This window comes from Sylvia atricapilla, chromosome 15, assembly GCF_009819655.1.
Source record: "Sylvia atricapilla isolate bSylAtr1 chromosome 15, bSylAtr1.pri, whole genome shotgun sequence".
NCBI lineage: Eukaryota > Metazoa > Chordata > Aves > Passeriformes > Sylviidae > Sylvia > Sylvia atricapilla.
Genome location: NC_089154.1, coordinates 3,890,287 through 3,910,219, shown reverse-complemented (window position 1 = coordinate 3,910,219; position 19,933 = coordinate 3,890,287). Strand labels below are relative to the sequence as shown.

General features: G+C 47.5%; 1 protein-coding gene across 3 annotated transcripts in view; it reads left to right on the top strand.

The window, feature by feature from the left end:
- Nucleotides 1–1,614: 1,614 nt before the first annotated feature.
- TTYH3 (tweety family member 3) overlaps nt 1,615–19,933 on the top strand; it is a 69,597-nt gene continuing 51,278 nt past the window's right edge. For all 3 annotated transcript variants that reach the window (XM_066329749.1, XM_066329748.1, XM_066329747.1), the window contains exon 1: nt 1,615–1,773. In XM_066329749.1, the coding sequence (XP_066185846.1) occupies nt 1,651–1,773 (123 nt within the window). In that variant the 5' untranslated portion in view covers nt 1,615–1,650. The remainder of the gene's footprint in view (nt 1,774–19,933) is intronic.

Below are 19,933 nucleotides of genomic sequence, written 5' to 3'. Positions count from 1 at the left end.
TACTTACAGCAAGAATTAAATTATTCATTCTATTAGTTTTAAAAGAAAGCAGCAAATATTTTTATACATTTCAGTACAACAGGAGCAGTACAATCTTTGTAATAACGTGAATGAATTTGGGATTGCTGCTGCTTATCGTTATCTTTTCTATTTTACCTCACTATCCTAGCATTATCTAGAATATTTATGTGCTTGTTTCTGACATGATCCCCTGAGAAGGCATACTCATCTTTTTTTACCTTTTACCTAAAAATACTTTCAGTTCTGTTTAGAAAGAAATGAAAAGCCTTTCCCATTGGGTCAGAGTCTAATCCTTGGGAAACGTTGTGTGAGTGGCTCTGTGGGGAGCCCACCACACGCACAGCTCCGTGGAGTTCTGCAGGTAGATGCTGTCATTGCTGAAATATTCAGGTGTTTAATTCATGGCTCTGATTTATGATGTCATCAAAACAAGCTGAGAGTTGTCGGTCCCTTCAAGGTGTTGAAGCAACACACTGGCTTTGGGTCAGGGTTTGGATGAGGCCAAACCTTTGCCAGCAGAGAGAAGGGTGGAAGCTGAACCAGAGCCCTGCGTATCTCCGTGGAACAGGTGGAGGGCACACTTGGAAATCACACAAGGGGCTCATCCATATCTTTAGACACCCAGGTACCTCTAGAAATTTCCCCCTGAGTTTTGGGCAAACCAGGCTGGGCTGGGGCAGTCAGGGCTAGGGAACAAGTCCATCCGCTGGTGAAGGCATCCGTGTCATCAGTGGCACCAGGGGCTGGAACAGCCAGAGGGGTTGGGGTTACATTGGAGAGGGAGGTGTTGGTGTGAGGGGTGGGGATGAGGTTTGATGCTGGGTGTGGACACCACCCTCTGCCACCCATGGCCCTGTGCCCAGCACCGCAGAGTCACAGTCATTAAGGTCGGAAAAGACCTCCAAGATCACCAAGCCCAACCATCAAACTGGCACCACGACCATGTTTGCTGCTAAACCATGTCCTCGTGTCAAATCCGCACATTTTTGAGGTATTCTGAGAGATTCCAAGACTTTGTCCAAATCATCATTTTATTTTTTTTCCCTTCGTGCTGTCTGTCACACAGCGAGAGGTGTCCCCTTGACCTGTGCTCCCGTTGCTGCCACTGCCATGTGCGTGCCCCGCCAAGGGAGTGCTGGACAACACTCTGCCTCTGTGACCTGGGAGTTCAGGGAGGGCAAACTCTGCCTCCGCACCTTGGGGTGGGCGCCGAGCCGGACTCGAGAGGAACCAACGAGTGACTTTATGACTGCCTTTACCACTTGGTGCGGCACAAATCTCTGCTACTGCGCTGCCTTTAGGCTCAATGCAAACCGCGCCCTCCCGTTAGAGCCTCACGGCCGCGTGTGAGCGGGGGTACCGCCGGAGCACGCCGGCCGGCAGAGACCCCCGCTCCCGGGGAGGGCGCGGGGCCGGGCCGGGGCGGGGCGGCGGCGGCGGCGCCAATGGCAGCGGGCGGGCGGCGCCGGCAGCGGGCGGCGGAGCCTCTGCGCGAACAAAGAGGGAGCGGGAGCGGGCGGGGGACGGGCGGACCGGCGGACCGAGGGGGGACGGCCGGCCATGCGGGGCCGCGGTGAGGGCGAGTGAGGCGCTCCATGGCCGGCGGCTCGGGGTGAGGCAGGCGCGGGCATGGCGGGCGTGAGCTACTCGCCGCCCTGGTGGGTGAGCCTGCTGCACCGCCTGCCGCACCTCAGCCTGCGCTGGGAGCTCACCGCCGCCGACTTCCGACCGCACGACGCCGAGTACCAGCAGGTGGGTCTGCCCGGGGCCGGCCGCGGCTGTGCGGGGCGGCGGGAGCGGGGCTCGGGCCCGGGCAGCGAGGAGGAGGAGGGGGCGTGCGGCCCCCGGGTGGGTGCCGATGGGCGCCGGTGGGCGCCGGTGGGTGCCGATGGGTGCCGGTGGGTGCCGGTGGGCGCCGGTGGGTGCCGGTGGGCGCCGGTGGGCGCCGGTGGGTGCCGAGTGCCCGCCGCACGGGGGACAGGTGTCCCCGCAGGGCCGCGCCGGGCGCGCTGAGGGATGTCGCCGGCGGGGCTGGCTGGGAGGTCACCGCCCCCGGCGGGATGGGCAGCAGCGCCGAGCTGCCCCCAGCCTGCCCGGAGCCCGAGCTCTGCTGGAGAGAAGGTGAAATTGTGGACTGATAAAATCACTGAGGTTGGTAAAGTCCCCCAGGATCAGTGAGCTCAACCTCCGGCCGGATCCCGCCGTGCCCGCTGACCCACATCGCGATGTGCCCCTGGCACGGGTCAGCGCTGCTGGGAGCCCCGGGCTGCCCGCTGTCCCCGGGCTGCCCGCTGTCCCCGGCCCGCTGTCCCCGGGCTGCCCGCTGTCCCCGGCCCGCTGTGACAGCCCTGTGCAGGCTGCCCTGAGCATCCCCCCGGATGCCGCCAGCCCCGCAGCGAGGCCAGCAGTGCCTTTCCAAAACCGGCTGCCTGCCGGCTGGAAAACAGATGACTTAATGCACGAGAGTGGCGTTAGCATCAAGTGCACAGGAAGATGCTCGCAGAATACTTGTGTGCAGCGCCTTTTTTTTTTTTTTTTTTTTTTTTTTTTTTTCTAAATGCTGCTTAGCCTGTATCCTGTGCTTGGTTGGCTAGGCATGTAATTAAAATGATTGTGGAGTGAATCTGTGTGCTCCAACATCTGTGTTCTCTGCTGTCATCTTGGAACAGAGCTGCAGTGACTCTGCTGCCTCGGTTTGCCACGGTCTCTGGTTTGGAAAACACCATTTTGCTTTTCTGAACGTACTTGCAGTGTCCTATATACACAGCCTGCTCTCATGCACACAGGCATGGAGGCTAAAGCACCTAAGCAGTTCTTGTTTATCCTAGAAGTAGAAGGTATTCGAAAGACTTTAGGAAGCAGTGTGTTTTGGCTTTTTGTTCTAAACAGATGAACAGATCTGAGGACTGAAGCTGGAGCGAAATGTGAGAGATGTGTTTAAAGGGCCACGGGTAGATACAAAGAAACATCTTTACGCGTAAATCAAAGGGACTTTTGAGGAACTTTGTGTTTTGGAGCTTCATTTGTTAATTTGTTTTAGTTCCCTTGGTTTAGCAGAGTTCAAGATGGCCACATGCAGATGTAACGCTGCACAGCAGCTGAACTGTATTTCCATGACCTCAGAGGGTAGCTGCCTGTAAAACAAGGGATATGCGATCCTGGAGATCAGAAGTTAAAGAGTTCATTGAAAGATCTTCTTGGGAGTGTGTTATCATGAAATAAGCACTCGGTGACCTTTTGAATAGACAGCAGATGTACCAGTTCTCACTCAAATTGCTTAAAAGCATTCCTAGCAATGATCTGGGGTTGTGTTTGTTTGTCAGATAATTTTTCTACAGCAATCGTATTCCCACTTAAATCCTTCTGCTGTTCTCCTGTGTAGCTGCCTCCCCTCCCTTGATGGCATTAAGGACTTCTTGCACAGCAGTCAGTGGCCTTTTAGATCTTAACATCAGCAAACATCTTATCAAATCCCAACTCGAATGTCTGGATTACTGAGGCGTCTGTCGTCAAGAGAATGATGTGAGCAGCAGCAGCTTTGCTGGTTTTGGTGTTGGTGAGGGGTAGCAGGCAGGCTCCAGCACTGCAGCCTGTGCTATCAGTGCCGTGGTTATATAACCACGCTGCTGTGGCTCTGCAAGTTGGCTCTGGAGTTGGTAGGCACATAGATTAATTCTAATGCAGTGAAACAGGGAAACTTAATCCAGGACTGGGAACTGTAATGCTAAATGCTCTCTTGTGCTTTCAATGCTTCTGAAGGCCTTTTGGTTTGAATTCTAGATATTTTTTTAAATGATTTTTCACTTCTTGCTCTGTTTGCAGCCTGTGCTGGCATTGTCTTCCCTTATCTTTAGGAACCTTTCATATTTAACAGGCAAGATCAAATACATCCTCAAAATTTAGGAGTCCATTTTTTAAATTTTAACATTGGCTTCTTTTTCTTTACTTTGTAGGTCTCACTGGCCCAAATTGTGGGGGGTTGGTTTGTTTGTTTTCCATTAGCAATAGATACTCTGATTCTTAAGTATGAACTGTTAAGCTACACACTGCATTTGATTTCCCCAGGGGCTGAGGAGAGGTCAATGAAGGGATGCTAGATGAAGTTTATGGGGACAGGTAAGGGCAGTGAGCTGCAGTGAGGAAGGATTACTTTTGCTAAACTGTGTGACTCCAATTCATCAGGGAGCTGGACTGTTGTCACAAATAACCATACAGCTGGGCTCAGTGTCCAGTCCCATTCTGATGTGTTTTGAGGAAGGAAGCAATGTACCCTTTCTGACTTCACTGCTTCTCTAGAAAAGATTTCCCAACCCCTGACCACGGGAAAGCAGCACTTTCCTTAGAAAACTCTTCCCTTTAGTAACCTTGTAGTAAATGCCCATCTGTTTCTTGTACTCATGTTTCAATGACGGGATTTGAAATTGTGCATCAGCTGAATATTCCACTCCAGCCAGAAGTGGAACGCAGTGGCTTGGGTTTGCCTGTTGTCCTGTCACTTGTTGCAGTGCCACGTGCTGCTGCAGGTGAGGAGGCTGCTGCCTGAAGAGGCTTTGCACCTCTGCCTACCGAGGATTAGTGTAATGCCAAGCCGCTCTTCCCCTGAAGCAGCAGCCCAGTGATTGTGCCCTAAAACCTCTCTGAAGGCAGGCAGATAAGCACACACTGCCAGTCTTTGAAGTCTTGGTCTTTGTCAAGTCTTCTGGGACCCTGGGGGATGTCTAGCAGGATGCAGGTCCAGTGGCTGATGTGCTGCTGTGTCCCAAGCAGTCCCCTGGCCAGGGCAGCAGGGACACCCGCTGTGCTCTGGGCTGTCTCAAGGCAGCTGCAGCCATTGTGTACCAACCTGCTGGGGCTTCCTCCTTTTGTCTGAGAGCATGAGAAGTGCTCATGGCAGTGCTGCTGCCAAGGGCTGAGATCAGTGCAGCTGCAGGTTTTGGCTGCATACCTCCTTCACCTGAGTCAGGCTCTAAAATGCTCTCTCTCAGTATTACTTTCCTCTTTATCTTCTCCCACAGCATATCTTGTTGCATTAGGTTAGACCAGTGTGTGAGTGTGGAGGAGCAGAACAGATCCTGCCCCTCTGGACTAGGTTGTTTAAAAATGTATGTGTATCCTGATGTCCTTCAGATGCTTTGCTTCTGCCACAACAAGCAATACGAGCAGTTGTTTTCTTTTTCTGGGGGAATTGAGGTGAATCTCCATCTAGAATGAGCTGGGGTTGTGATCCTTCATCTGCAGGGGTTTGGCATGCTGGTGAGTCCTGTCAGAGCTGCCTTCGTGTGCTGCTTGCAGGACTTGCTCCATAGTCCTCCCTACAGAGGATCTTATCAAACCAGTTCTTTTCCTAATCCTCCCATGAATCATTGGGGTTGAAAATATCTTGATATGAACAGCTTTGTTCTGGCTGTATTCTCATCTGAGTCATACTGCAGTGCTCTGCAAAGCCTTTTCATTGTGTAGTGAGTCACAAATTCTAGAGTGAAGAGAATGTAAAAATGGAGCAGAGCTCCTGTTCCTTCTGACAGCATCATGCTTGTACCAGTTCAGGTCCCCCTGCCTTTTGCTGGTGGTCAAATCATGATGATCTTACCAGAACTGTCCACTTACTTTGCAGTTCAGTGGATTGGCCCAGTGAGATGGTCCTGAGCCTGCTGCTGTCACTAGTTTAATTTATTTGGCAGTGTAGGTTCTCCTACTTGTGACTGACTTAGCTGCTTGGCATTGAATTCACTTTCTTTCTCAAGGTAGAGTTGGTTAAGAGCCTTGAGGTAGCGTGGAGGTCAGGTGCTGGAAAGAAATAGAAAAGCTGAAAAGCTTTTTAATACAGCACAACAACAACAGGTAACAGGATATCTGCTCCAGTCAGGGTGTCTGTGTACTGACAGAAAAGGAGACCACAGCTCTGGAGTCTGACTGTGGGCTGGGAAATGCACAGTGAACAGTGAAGGAGAAAAGAGGCTGTAAAAGCTAAGCCACTTTGGAGCACTTAGGAGTTTCTGCTTTTTCTTCATTGCTGGAAACTGGCGATGTTGACACGAACCTGTGTAAACACATAGGTTATGTGTGAGTCAGGCTAGAATAAAGAAAAATTCTCCAGCATCTTTGAAACTCTTCCCTTGCACTGCTTCGTGCCTCCTCAGTACGAGTCAGAACTGCAGATGCATGGTTAGTAGGTGTGATGGCAGCTGTTTGTGCTTTGGAAGATGACTGATGATTGATTCACAGCAATTAAGATGCAGAATCGTGCTGAAGGAAGCAGTGATAAGAGCAGGACATGCTCTAGTCCTTGGCTTTGAGATGCTCTCTTCAGTGTTGTCACCCAGGAGTTTCCTGTCACACATCTGTCACTGCTTTCGTGCTGTAATGTTCTTTTTCTCCCTCTGTACGTGTGCTGAGCAGGGATCCAGCAGGGAAAGGTGCTGTGTAAACCCAACGACCCTTCCCTTTTTTTGGCATGCAGACTCTAATCCAAGGCATGTGTGTTTGAACCCATAGCCAAAGGTTCAGCAAGGAATTAATTCTGTCAGGTACTTTCTGGCTGTGCGAGGCTGTTTTCCTACACATAACAGCTAATGTCATCTTTGGAAGCATTTCTTGGCTGGAGAAACATGATGGAGCCCAAACTGCCAAAAAACTTGGATTATAGAGATTGTTTTAGAACTTCCTCTACTGTACTGGCGTCTTATTTCAATTTTGAAACCAAGAGTCTTTCTGTAAATTAGAAACATGTGTATTAGTCAAGTTGGATGACGTGTTTTTGTCTAGTTGGCTCAAAACCAGAGGGTAATGTGCCTTTCTTAAAGAGGTTGGACTGAAGGTTTCTTTCTTTCAAGAATAGATGGACCTCTTCCAAGGCCTGATCAGCTATCCTGCTGTAGCACCAGTTTGCTCATATTTCCAGAAAGGTTCAGTGACCCCTGTTAGTAGAATCCAATGTTTTCTGAAGAAATTGAAGTTGTTTTGATTTTTTTTTTTTTTTTAAGAACTGCTGGTAAATTCCCTCTTCCCTTTACTCATCAGTGTTGGCTGCATGAGTAACCATGCAGTAATGCCTCCCATCAGCAACCTGGTGCTGTGCTCTGACTCTTCTGCTTTTGATCTGGAAGAGTTTTTACTGAGAAGCTGCATCATGACAAATAACCAAAACTGTAGAACCAAGGCAATTTTGGATGGCTGATTTTTACCAAAGGTAGACATAAAATGTTTCCTGTTGACCATTCATCCAGTCATGCAGCAGCATATGGTATGCAGAGAGGGGAAAAAAGTCCACCTTTGCCAGCTTTCTGTCTGCAGCCTTGCTTTGTTTCGCTGACCCATGCTGAGCTGCCACGTTTTCAGAGGGTCTCCTGAGAACTGACAGTATCTGGAAAGGCTGGCTGTAGATTGCCTTACTCTAGTAAAAAAAAGTAAAGTAACTGTTCTAAACATATGGTTTTAGCAGAGTACACAGGGGTAAAAGGTGTCTTGGAGAAATGCAGAACACCTTGTGGTGCATGGAGGAAAGGAGGTGCAGGGGAGTAGGCAAAGCTGTAAACCACACTCCCTTCCTCTTGGTAGGATCCTAGAAGGATTCATCCTGCACAGAGAAGATGCTGGTGCCCAGCCTGGTGAGCTTCCCAAATGTGTCTTAAGTCACAGTTATGGAGCATGTGGTGCCCTGAAGGAGCCGTGCTGGTCCCAGCTGGAAGAGTAGAACCGGAGTTTAAAACTTGTCTGGTTGTGGTGGCCAGCCACTGGCACCCTGGTGCTTCTGCACCTACACAACATTTGTCTTCCCGAGAATGCTCCATTTTTATCCACATGAGTGTAGCACCATCTGACTCCTGGTCTGCAAAACCTGATCTCTAGCAGTCTGGAGAAAGGGGCAAGCAAATTCAGTTCAGTCTTACCATGTCTTGTGTCTTTTTGCTCTTTTCCCCTTCGTGCCTCTTTGAGCAGAGGAGCATCTGTGCTCTCCAGGTTAACAAAGCACCTTTGTTTAAATGTTGATCCCATAAAGCAAGCAGTGCTTAAAGCAGATGTTGGTGTGGATTTTTAGTGTTCTTTATTTTTCATTATTAGGGAAAGTGAGAAATTCTCACCCAGAAGAACATATCCCATTAGGCATGACTCTGGAGATTAAGGGCACGAAGTCAGGTGCTTTCTCTGATTTAATCCCAAGGCTCTGAATGTGGATTAAGGGGCTGTGCCACAAGTCTTCTTGATCTCTTACTTGTATTTTGGGATTATATTTATTTTGGCACCTGTAAACAAAAACCTGTCTATTGAGTACGAGAGAGAGGGAAGTTATGGGCCTGTGTCCCATCAGGTTTCTTGCCATGTGTCCTCAGAGCAGACAGTTGGAGGAACAATCACCCTCCAATCCCTTGGGATTTCTGGGGTTTTTCTGTTCTTTCTGTTTGGTTTGGTTTTCCTCTCCTTTCTCTTCTAAGACAAGGCTAATTTTACACCATTTCTGCTCCACTTCCCAGCACTTGCTGATGGGAAGGGTGAAGTCCAGAGTGGATGATTGTGTTGGTAAGACTGTGCAGCGGCTGAGCTTGGCAGTGACCCCGGTGTGACCCCTTCCAGGGGACACTCCTGTGTGTGTGAGGCCCAAGGATGATGGCCAAAGCTTCTCCTGGAGTCATTTTTTCACAGCCTTTGATGTCAAGTGAATTCTCTTGGGTGGCTGTGAGCAAGCAGTGAGTAAGGCGTGATGGCTCTTTATTTTCTTAGGGTGGAGGGGAGTCAGCACCTTGTTTGCATTAACCTCTTGGTGACTGTCAGTCCTCTCCTTGTTTCTCTTTTAACTCCCAATAGTAACTTCTCCACCAGCTATAGTGAGATTTCCCATTCCCCTTGAGCGAGTAGGAGAACTTGGCTTGTTTTCAGCTGAATGTGATTCCCAGAGCTGGGGGAAGGGATGTGATGTCTGGGAATTTATTTGCTCTAAGATTCAGATGAGACCTGAGTAACTTTGCAATATATCAGGATTACCTACTGTACTGAACCTCAATTCTCACTTTTAAGACATGAGTAAGACTCATAATACACAGGGACTTATTGATGTATGCTGAGGAAATAATAATAATAGTAAATATTATTATTATTATTATATCCAAGCCCAGTAACTTTGCTCCTCTCTTGGCAAGGCTGTCTGCACTTCCTGGGTATATCATCCTACCAGTTCTTTGCTTGTTGCTGATGACAATGATTAACAAGACAGATGAGCTAAAATCAAGGAGGACCAAGTTCCCCTGAGACTTCTAGTCCTGGGGATGCATTCATATGACAGTCTGAAAAAAACCTAAAAAATCATCACTGTTAGAAATCCTCTCCTTTCCTCCACTTCAAGGGTGACTGGTGTTGTGTTGCAGTGGTGAAAAACTAGGAATTGGTTACGTTTATTTTCAAACCCGAAATTGTTTTTGCTGCGTGGTGAAAGGGTCTCCAGGTATCGTAGTGAATAGTGGCTGTGGGGCAGAGCCATGCTGGTGCTACTTTTTTTTTTTTTCTTTTTTTTTTTTTTCCCTGTATTAAATAAACTGGGAAACAGCAAAACACAGGGCACTTTCATGTTGCAAAAGCTTTCATTTCAAACTTTTTTTAAAAAGATTTCTGCGTAATGAGCCACTTATAGTTTTTGAGTCTGATCTTGTAATTGTGAGCTTTAGGGTTTGGTAAGCTGCAAATGTGCACGTTTTCTCAAAGTAGTCATTTGTGTGCCAAGGCTGCAAGGCTATTCTCTTGCAAGAAAAAAGAAAAGTAGGTTAGCGTGCAATCCACGGCCACAGCAGTTGGTGTGAGTCAGATACTTGTGCCATTCCCTTCTCCAAAGCAGCGGGTTGTGAGGGTAACATTTGCAATAATGTGTGCTTTCACATGCTTATCAGGCTGCTTGCTTCAGCAGATGTAATGTGTGCCAGCCCTCTTTGAAGTTATTATTTTAACAAATGAGCGGGTTTTGGTCAATGGTAAGAGCAGCATTGAAACCATCCAGGGAAAGAGCTGACACTCCCCTCCACCTTCGCTTAAACTGGAGCTGCACCCTCGGATTGCGATTTCCTCGGTCACTCCTAAATGCTTTTTCTGGCTGATATGGCTCAGAATGGTGCCACACGTGCATATGCATGAAAGCCCTTTGTAGTGTGAAATTAGGGATGAAAGATATTGCTAATCAGCCCTAACAATGCGGGGCTTATTCCTGGACGAGGGGAAAAGGGAATGTGGGGAATGGATGTTTCACAAATGTATAACACATTCAGACGCGTTGTTATGCCAGTGTTGGTGTCTGTGCACGGACGCCCTTTTCAGGCTCTAAAATGCTGCTGTTCATGCGGGGAATTTAAACAAGCCGCCTATTCAACGCCGAAATTCAAAATAACGCCAAAATCCAAATGGAGGCACTTCAGTTGCATAATAGTGTCTGTTACAAGGAGGCCTTGGTGCAGAAGATGATGTAATGCTCCTTAAGATAAGGCCCAGCCTGGGGATGGGGGAAAAAGGGAAGACAGTGTCAGTGACAGAGCCATTAAAAGTATTGCTAATGGTATCAAAGCTATCCATAGGGTGTTAATTAGCGCGCCTGAATAATTCCAAAGTTGATTGTGTTACAAGTGTACATGTGGAAAAAAAAAAAAAAACAAACCCTGCTCGGTGCTACCTTTTTTCTCTGATTATAATCGCTTTTTCCCCGGGGTGAGCTTTCTTCAACAGGGTGCTCAGGTTGCTGTAGCTGATAAAGTGGTAGTTTTGACACTTGCCGTAGGTGCTGAGAGTGCCCCAGTGTGCCGAGGAGACGCTTTCTGCTGCTCGCTGGAATTGCCGTGCTCCTCTCCGGGGCTGTCGCTGTTACTGTTCCGAGGCCTCCGGCGCTTTGTTACTGTATTTCCTCCTTTAGCTCCTGGTACATATACACTGAATTTCTTGAGTTTAGGCATCTCCTTTGTGGCATGCTCGCTGCCGTGCCTCCAGTCCGTTTTTGGCCCGGGGTGTCAGAGAGGTGATACAGGATTGCTGCCTCACCTACGGCCCGCCCCATCGCCTTTCCTCCCCGCTCCTACAGGATTCGCTCCAGGAAACGCTGAGAAACTCAGGGACTAATGGAATTCATGAAATTCAAGCTGTGCTCCCATGAAAACGTGTTTTCAATTTGTGCCTCCTTGGGAGCCCGGCACTGAAGTGCGATTGTGGGCGCGGGGTGGGGGCTGGGGCCGGGATGAATGGAAGTGCCCGAGTCAGCGCTCTGCCGAGCCGCTCGCCATTCAAAGGCTGCTCTGCGCTTTGTGGCAGCCTCAGGAAGCGCTTTTGGGGTTGTTTTTTTTTTTGTTTTTTTGGTGGTTTTTTTTTTTTTTATTATTATTTTTCTACATCCATTAAAAAAAAAAAAAAAAAAAAAAAAAGCACCCAGGCGTTTTCCTGCTGGGTTTGATCTGGATGTCGGGGTCTGAATGACAGTGACATGCTGGAGAGGGACGTGATGGGGGAAGCATCAGCTGGGGGTGGTTTATCCCCCCCTCTCTGCTCTTGATCCTGCTCACGGTGTCCTTTGAGTGTCCTGCAGCCGATTAAGGGTGAGAATTATAATGGTGACTCAAAAGCCTTTGGTAAAACTCATTAATTCATTCCTCCTTTAATTAGACACCCAGCCATGGGCTTATAATTATCAGAGCCCAGGAACGTTTGCAGCTGTAACAAGCTGTGCTGCATCAATTGCAGGAATGGTGGATTTTTTGGCAATTCGGATTTGGTGAACTCTTCTCAGGTCAGGTTTTTGGTGAGGATCAGGCAAGGGCATAGGAATGGAAGAAGCAGCTGGGCAGTGTGTGTTGTGACTGACCTCTGGCCGAATCTTGCCTTGTGGTGTGGAACTGAGAGGAAAGGGTGGAGCTGTCCTGCTTATAAATATTTTTCTTCCTTGGGAGGTGTAATAATGTAACTTTCAAAGAGAGAAAAGAGGAAGGGGAATGGAATGAAAATATTATCTTAATATAGAATATTGTATTAAACCTTCAGCACCCGAGGGAATTACACTTGAAGACATTGCACACAGAGCCCATTTGGCTTTTTGGAAGTTGGGGAATAGCCAGGTGTTCTACAATGAGAAGTACCAGGTACGTTTTTGGAGTCTTCTGGGGGAAGAAAATCAATAGTGAACTTGTATTATTTTGTAATCTCTTCTTGTTTCTGAAATGGGAAGCAAGGTAATTTTCAGAACTAATTTGTGTGTGTGACCCCCAGCAACAGATGATTGGGGTCTTCTGAGAGAAGCTTGTGCTGCTTCTGGTACCTTTGAAATGCTCATGGCTTTTTTTCTTTGGCAGAAGGAGAACTGGGGGAAGGGTGAAAGGATTTCAGGGAAGGACTTATTTCTACCCTATTGCATCTCTGCTTGTAGTTCCAATCCTTGTGAATGCCATGGTAGACCCTGATAATATGATCTCCTTTTAGCATTGGACTGACAGGCTGTCAAGTGCAAGCAATCCAGAGGAAGGCACAGACCCAGGAAAAGGCTGGGGATGGAGATAGCTGGCAGCCACTGGCCTTAGACAGAGATGACTGAAGGGATAGGTTTTGGTTTTTAATATTTTTTTCCTTGGGATTTTTAGCTTGAGTAAGGTTAGAATGAACACTTTCGACTGGAAAAAATGGGAGCTATTGCACAGGAGTAGATCAGAGGTACTGCTAGGCAATGGCAAGTATTAATGTTCATGTTCCCTTAAGAGGAAAACTGTTTCAATTGGAGTAGGTGGCAGGAAAAAATGGATCAGCTGTGTTTTGGGTCTTTTTCTGTCTGGGTTTAGTGGAAAGCACAGATAGTACATCCAGTGAGGATGGAATGATTGGTTTGACACTTCTGTAGCTAAACAGAAGTCTTTACTTCTGATGAGGGTGCTATTTTAAAACCACCTTACAACACTTCTTGTATGCCTTTTTGTATTACAATATTTGGCTGCTGTCTTCTGCTTGTCCTTCCCATCCCCTCCCCACACAGTCTGAGTTATTGTTGGTTTATGAGACTGAGCAGTACCTGGAACTTGGATAGGGCTGGGCTTCATCCCTGGCCTCTGAGGTCAAATATGCTGGGCCTTCCCTACTTCTGTACGTGTTTAAAATTCCTACAGGTTAGACAACAAACGTTGGATCAGCCTGAGTAGACAAATTAGCTGGAGCAGTAAATTTACAAGGTTAAAACTGCCTTTCAGTCTTGTAAGTACCACTTGGTAAATATCGTGCTGAGGTTCCTGGCTGGTCTTGGAGACCATGTTCTGGGGCAGGTTTTGTACTCTAGCAGTGAACCTCTTGATCACTGCAAAGGCTGGGGTTTTTCTGGAGCTTTTTCAGCCTGACCTGCTACAAACTACGAATCTCTCCAAACACAAGCTCTTCAGCATTTAAACTGCTCCAACATTAAATGGCAAGCTGAGGATGATAAATATGAACTAGGTCAGGTGCTGCTGACAGGGTTCTCCATGTGGACAGGCGGTGCTCTGGGAGGTGCTTCCAAGGTCCCTGCTCTTGGAGCAGCCGTGTGAACCACCGTGGCTGCTGGGAGCGTTCTGCTGAGGTGTAAATAACGAGGTTGGACAGTTTAGGCTGGCTCTGCTGTTTTCATTCGTGCAGCTTAGCTTTCGCCTCGGGTGATGCGGAGGTTGTGGGAGAAGGAGGAAGGGACAAGCTGTGAACTTGCCTCCTCTCCCAGCAGAGGACGGGGAGAAGGTCTGGGGAGCTGGTTTCCCTAATCCCCCCTTGGCATGTTAATTCTTCTTGTCTCTGTGCTTGTATCTTATGTCTGAAATTCTTACTGAGGCAACTGCTTGCTGGGTCACGTGTGTCTCACTGCAGTGCCCTTTCAACCTTTTTTTGTGTGGATTTTGTTGCAGCTATTAAAATTCAGTTGCCTGCTATGGTGTTTCATTGCTGTTTATTTTGTTCTCAGGAAAACGTTGCTCTGAGATGTGGCTGCTTGTCTTATTCCTGTCCTAAGTACTTTTACTAGCTATTTGCTAGATCTGACACCTTTTGCCTGTCGTTGACCCACCTCTTAATGTCCACCTCTGCAGATCCAAGCTCTTTTTTGTGGATAGATCTGAATCACGTTGTGCTGATGGCAGGAGATGTACCTCTTGGACCACAACAGTGACAAATACTACTGGTGAAATATAGTTCTGCAGGTGTAACCTATGGGCTGGACTCTCATCACCAACTTAATTATTAGGTTTGGTTTACATGTGCTGGCTCCAGCAAAAGTGGTCTTGATTATGTGATGCAATAAATTAAACACAAGGTTCCTAAGAAGGAACCAGTTTCCACAACAGGCTTTGAATGCTCATCAAGGTTCAAGCTGAAACCAGGCATGTCTGTTTTTTCTCTGCCAAAGTGAAATTTGCTGCTTTGTCAGATGTAGTGGATGTTGAGCTTCCTTTCTAACATCTGTGCCTTCAGCTGGGATTCACCAGCAGTTTAGTTCTTTGCTTCCTACTCACAAACACCTCCATCAGCATTTCTTTGATACTAAAGCTAGTCCTACAAGGCTGTCATCCTTGAGGATGTGATCAACTAGGCTTTTATCCTTGAGTTTCTGTTCAACTAGCCTTTGACATGCTCTTGCCTTCCAACAAGTCACTGGTCATGTCTCCTGGGAAAACGGAGATCCTGAATGTTTTCTGTGTAGCCGCACTCAGACCTTGCTCAGTGTGTGGTCATGGCCTTGTGCTATGAATATGGCTGACTGTAAGCAGGGCTGAGAGCTTCTAGAAGCTGCTGTTGCCCTCAGCTTTACTGTCAATGATGAATATTTTTTTCCTGTTGAGAGCAGGAGATGTATGAAACGGAACCGCAGCTCTGTTCTGAAGCTGCAGTAAGGAAGTCCTGCGTGGTGAAAAGTTTGATGTCAACTGAAAATGGTATATTCTTTCTGTAGTCAAAATCCTAACTATACTGGGATAAGAATCTTGTTCTTGGTACGCCTGTGGTTTGGCCTGTGTGGCTCTCTGTGTTCTGGGACAGTATTTCTGCTGATGCAGATGGAGGAGCTGATGGTTGGAGGTGTGTGCACATACCATCAACTGCGGGGACGGTGTTTGCCTCTGCCTGTGGCCACCAATGCTGCACTTGGGGTGCTGGTTCTTGCACAATCCTGCCTGTAAAGCTCTAAATCTCTCCCAGTGCTGCTGAGTGGGGTCTCAGTAGGTAGGAGAGCATCCTGTGTGATTCCCAGCTGCTCACAAGGAACAGGGTCTTGAGGCCGTTTATGTTGCACTCTTTGCTATTGTGGATTTTACCATCCAGGCAGCAGCCAGATAACCCCCCGAGCTTGTGCCCCTGGTAGAAAAGCTCCCAGGTGGGGTTACACATTCCAGGCACGTCCTGGCTCAAGCTGAGTTAGTCATGCGTCTCACCAAGCGTGTCAGATCTGAGACGATCTGTCTCCCTTGTCTGGGCTCTCTAAATCCGTGCTCTGTAAAAGACAGTAATCAACAAAAGGGCAGTGGGAGTCGTGGAGCCTGGTTATATGATCCTGCCACTTCTTTCACCCTGATCTTCAGAGACAGTGTTCTGAGTGCAGGAGTATTTTCAGGAGCCTGGGAAAGTGGCTGGGACTGTACTGTTCAGCTGTAGGGCACTGTCTCAAATTAAATAGTGGCAGCCAGTGACAGGAAAATGAAAAAAAAAATCTGATTTTTTAAGGAGAAAACCAAATGACCATATTCTGTGTCTGGAAGCTACTGCTAAAGTTCCTAGTCATTGCATGTGGGATTGCACTATCATGTCTTTAAATGTATGCAAAAACCTGTTCGTGTGCCTTCCCTTACACGTTTTCCACCTGAGGGCATAATCTAGTGACAATACAATCACTTCCATAGCAACCAGCATGTCATAAACTGGATTATGGCACCTAGACAGGATGGGGGCACAAAGAATTCCGCCCTCTCATGCAAATCCCCTCCTCACGGTGGAGCAAAGCAGGGTAAATAGTGATGTGTGTGTGGCACCCAGGGGCTGTGCCATCAGAGGACAGCGGAGGAGGAAGGGCACAGGGTCACGTGTGTGGTGTGTCCTTAAACTAATGTGACAAAGCCTTAAGAAGGTGAATCTGTGTTGTTAGCGAGGCAAGGTAAAGCCTACAGAGAGCCTGTTACTGATCTCAAGGTGCAAGTGCACCAGGCTGCATTGTCTCAGATAATGCGATTAAACCCCTGAAGGCACCAGGGACATACTCGAGCCATCTCTTGCCTTCCTTTTTCCACTTCCCAGTCATGGACACTCTTCTCCTCCAGTCTGTACAGGGCAAGGTTTGTCTGCTGTAAAGTACTGCATTTTTTCCCACTAATGTCTGCAGAGTTAAATTAAAATGCTTTCTCAATACACGTTCAAGCTTACGTTCTCTTTTAGTATAAACTTGAGCTGTTTTATTGTCAAAGATGATGGGAAGAACCATCAAAATGAAAAGCCTTTGTCTTTAGCTCCTTCTGCAGAGAAGAAAAACAGTGTCATGTAATGTTCTTCTGCAGACCCATAAAGGAAAGAGAAGTACTTTACTTGCACACACTTACTGCCAGTGGTACGGTAGCTGGTTTTATGCTGCATAGATTGAAGTGAGAACAGTTACTGAGAGCCTTGTAAGAGTGTTTGAGCAGCTGCTCTGCTCTACTTTGTTCTGCAGTTTATGCACCACTTGCTTTCGTTCAATAAAAGGCAGCATGAAAACACGGGAGTTATTGCAGATATTTGGTCTGTGGCTTCAGGGTATCTTATCATGGGGCTGGTCAAAACCTCTTTCTAGTGAATTGCTCTCACTCTTCGCAGCCTTTGGGTGATGTAACCAATGACTCGGTTGCTTCAGTCAGTCAAAAGCGCTGCTTGGCTCTCTCCCAGGAGCTTTAACACCTGCTAAAAGGGTGAAGAATCCTGGGCAACTGCTGCCAGCCCTGAAGTGCTGTGAAAAGCCTCTTGTCAAAGATCCAGCTTTCTGTCCGGGTTGGGAGTCAAGATCATATTCCCCACTAATCGCATGGGTTTGGTCAAAGCAGCTCTAACTCCTTTTTGTTGCCTGAACTGCTTTTTGTAGCGATGGTGTTTTTGGGGAGCTGGGTTTGTGGAAAGGGATCCTGATCATTAGTAGTGATACAAAATTGCTGAGGAGGACATGACTTTCTGATTTTTGTTGTATTTTTGCTGCCGGTCCTGCAGTCGGTGAGGTCTGACTGCCCCACCTGATTAGAGAATAACTTCAGTAAGAGATGCTGTGAGTCCTGCACTGGGGCAAGTTGGGAAGTTTTGTTCCTGATTAGGATGCTCACTCAGTTCATTCACAGATGCGGCTTAAATTACCTGTCTATTAAGAAAAGAAAGAGACTATCCCTGTGGGGAAGAGTAGATCTCAAGTCTGAGATATTTCAAGTGCTAGTTGAGTGTATGGTGTGGCCTGGCTTAAAAATATGTCTAAAACTACTCATGCAAAGTGATACACCTGGCTCCCTTTTGTGGCAACCTTTACGGGAGAGTTCATGCATAGCCTGGGGTTTTTCTGCTTTACACGCTGGTGAATCCCACTTTGGGATAATGTTCCAAACAGGCAAATTGCTGATCTGCACATGTAACAAGGTATTCGGTACTTCTGAAAAGCTGTTTGCAGATGCAAAGTTAGCCGTGAAGGTAACTGTAGGTATTAGTGCTGAGGATTGCTGTAAAGCCAAGGAATGTGGTTCACTGGTCAAGATAAGGTGGCTGAAAATCCATACAGCTGCAGCAGTTAGCTGAAAGGCCCTGAAATAAAAGTAAACACAGCAGGCAAATAAGTAACTAAGAACCAATTCCTAGTGTAGATTTGATGAAAATGTGTTCCAGGAACCACAGCAGCAAGAAAGGGTGATGTCATGTACTTCTGCATTTGTTATTCTGGAACCTCTCACTGAGAATGCTGATCTGGCACTAACAGCTGTTTTTAAGTAGCCTGATTTAATTTTTAAGTTTGTGTAAGTATTCCCTGAAGGCCTGATCTATTCTGTTTGCGTTGTTGTTAGTGGAAATGACCAGCCTTGGGGGTGTTGCAAACGTACACAAGTCATTTTAAGGCACCACAAGGTGTGTGTTGAATGGCAGGACAAAAGTCAGAGCAGGAAGGACCCATTGCTCAGCTATCAATGGCTGTGGCCTGGATGTTGTAGGGGAGGCTGGATTAAATAATCCTGCCCAAGGATTTTCAGCCCAGGACTCTCTCCTGACTCCGAGTTGCTTCAAAGAGCTGCAGTAGATGAGAGCACAGTAGTAAGTGGAGGAGGCAGCTGGCTGTTGTCCATTGGATTTCTTCTTCCTTTGGATCTCTCCTCATACTTCCAGTTTGAATGTTGTGGGCTGTGTTTCCAACCTGAGATGTGAGGCTTAAAACAGCAGACTGAAGAGTTTCTGATCCTGAGTTTTCATTGTGAAAGGCACTGAAGCCCAAAATCTGCCAGTCAGTAGCTGTGAACATATCAGGGAAAGAAAAAGGGCCTGGTTTGTGGGTTGGAAGTGCAGGTCCCTCCCAGTGAGGCTGTGGTGAGCAGGAGCACTGTTCTCCAGGTGCTGGTGAATCCTGCTCTGGTGGCTTCCCTTTGCAGGTGCCGTGTCAGGGCTGTGACCACTGCAGATGTTTTGGCTGTGGAGGAAGAAGCCTTTCCCTTGAGGTTTGTTGGGTGGTTGTGCAACACCTTGGGCTTGGCCAAGCTCTTCTGCTGGAGCACTTCTGTCTTGTTGTGATTCTTCATGGGTGGAAAGCACTGGTTATTAATCCACAGGGAGCAGTAAGACACAGAAACACCCAGCAGATACAGGAATCTCAGTGTACCTAAGTAGAGGCAAGAGAAAAAGGAGTTTGTGGGAAGAATAGCTCAGGGTCACACTGTGAGGAGGAGGAACTATCATCCATTTGGGATGTGAAAGAAAACATGCTTCCTCCTTCTACTTTATAGTTTTGGCCTCAGTGAGAAGTGCTGGGCCTCTCTGAAGGAAGGCTTCGGTGTGTTGAAGATTTTCAAGGTCAAAGGTCCAGGACTGCTGCCTGGTAAAGCTGTCTGCTGGTGGGAGGATGTGGTGCTTTCAGAACACACAACTGCAGTTGTGTGATGAATTGTCTTTTAGTGGGTGGAGAAGTGGGGGAAGTCTCCATTATCAACAGTAAGTGTTCCAAGTGGCTTAAATTTTCCAGTGGAGTGCACAGTGAAAAGTTGCAGAGAGTAAGTTTATCACAAGTAGAGAAATCAAATTGCAGTCAGTGCCTTCTATAAAAGGCAAAACTTTTGCTGTTAGCTTGTGGGGCTCACTTTTTTCTTCAACAAAAGGTGGTGTTTAGTGCACCTCACATCACTGTATGAGTCGTGCATGGGATGATGCTCACAGAACAGGGTTTCCAGCTGGAGGCATGGCAGGGTGAAGGCTTTCCTCTCTGGTGACCAGCTGTGACAGGAACAGGGGAGCTCCTTGCTGTGCTGACACTGGCACTCCAGGCCACACTGGAGCAGCAATCCCGAGCAATAAAATCTGCTCCATGCCTGTGTGCAGGTGACACACAGCTCAGTGCACAGGGCTGGGCTGCGCTTATTTGCAAGGTGTGGGGTCTGTGAAGCAGCTCAAGCTCCCACAGGGCAGGTGGACTTGGCATTTCTGCCTCAAACTGATCCAAGCTGTGCTCTGCTGAGAGGTAGAAGCTTTGCAGTCATTTCTTCCCCAGATGTAGCTGCTGTGAAAACAAACGTTGAAGGACTATTTTCTCACAATGGTCCTCTATCAAGGGCGCTTCAGCGTTAGCAAGTTACTGGATTAGCATGACAAGGGTGGCTTGAAGCGGTGCTGATAAGAGCAGAGTGTTTCCTGCTAGAATTATGATCGAGCAACTTACAATTCTGCAGTCTTGCACTTTTTTCAATCGTGAACTTGCAAGAAAAGCTTT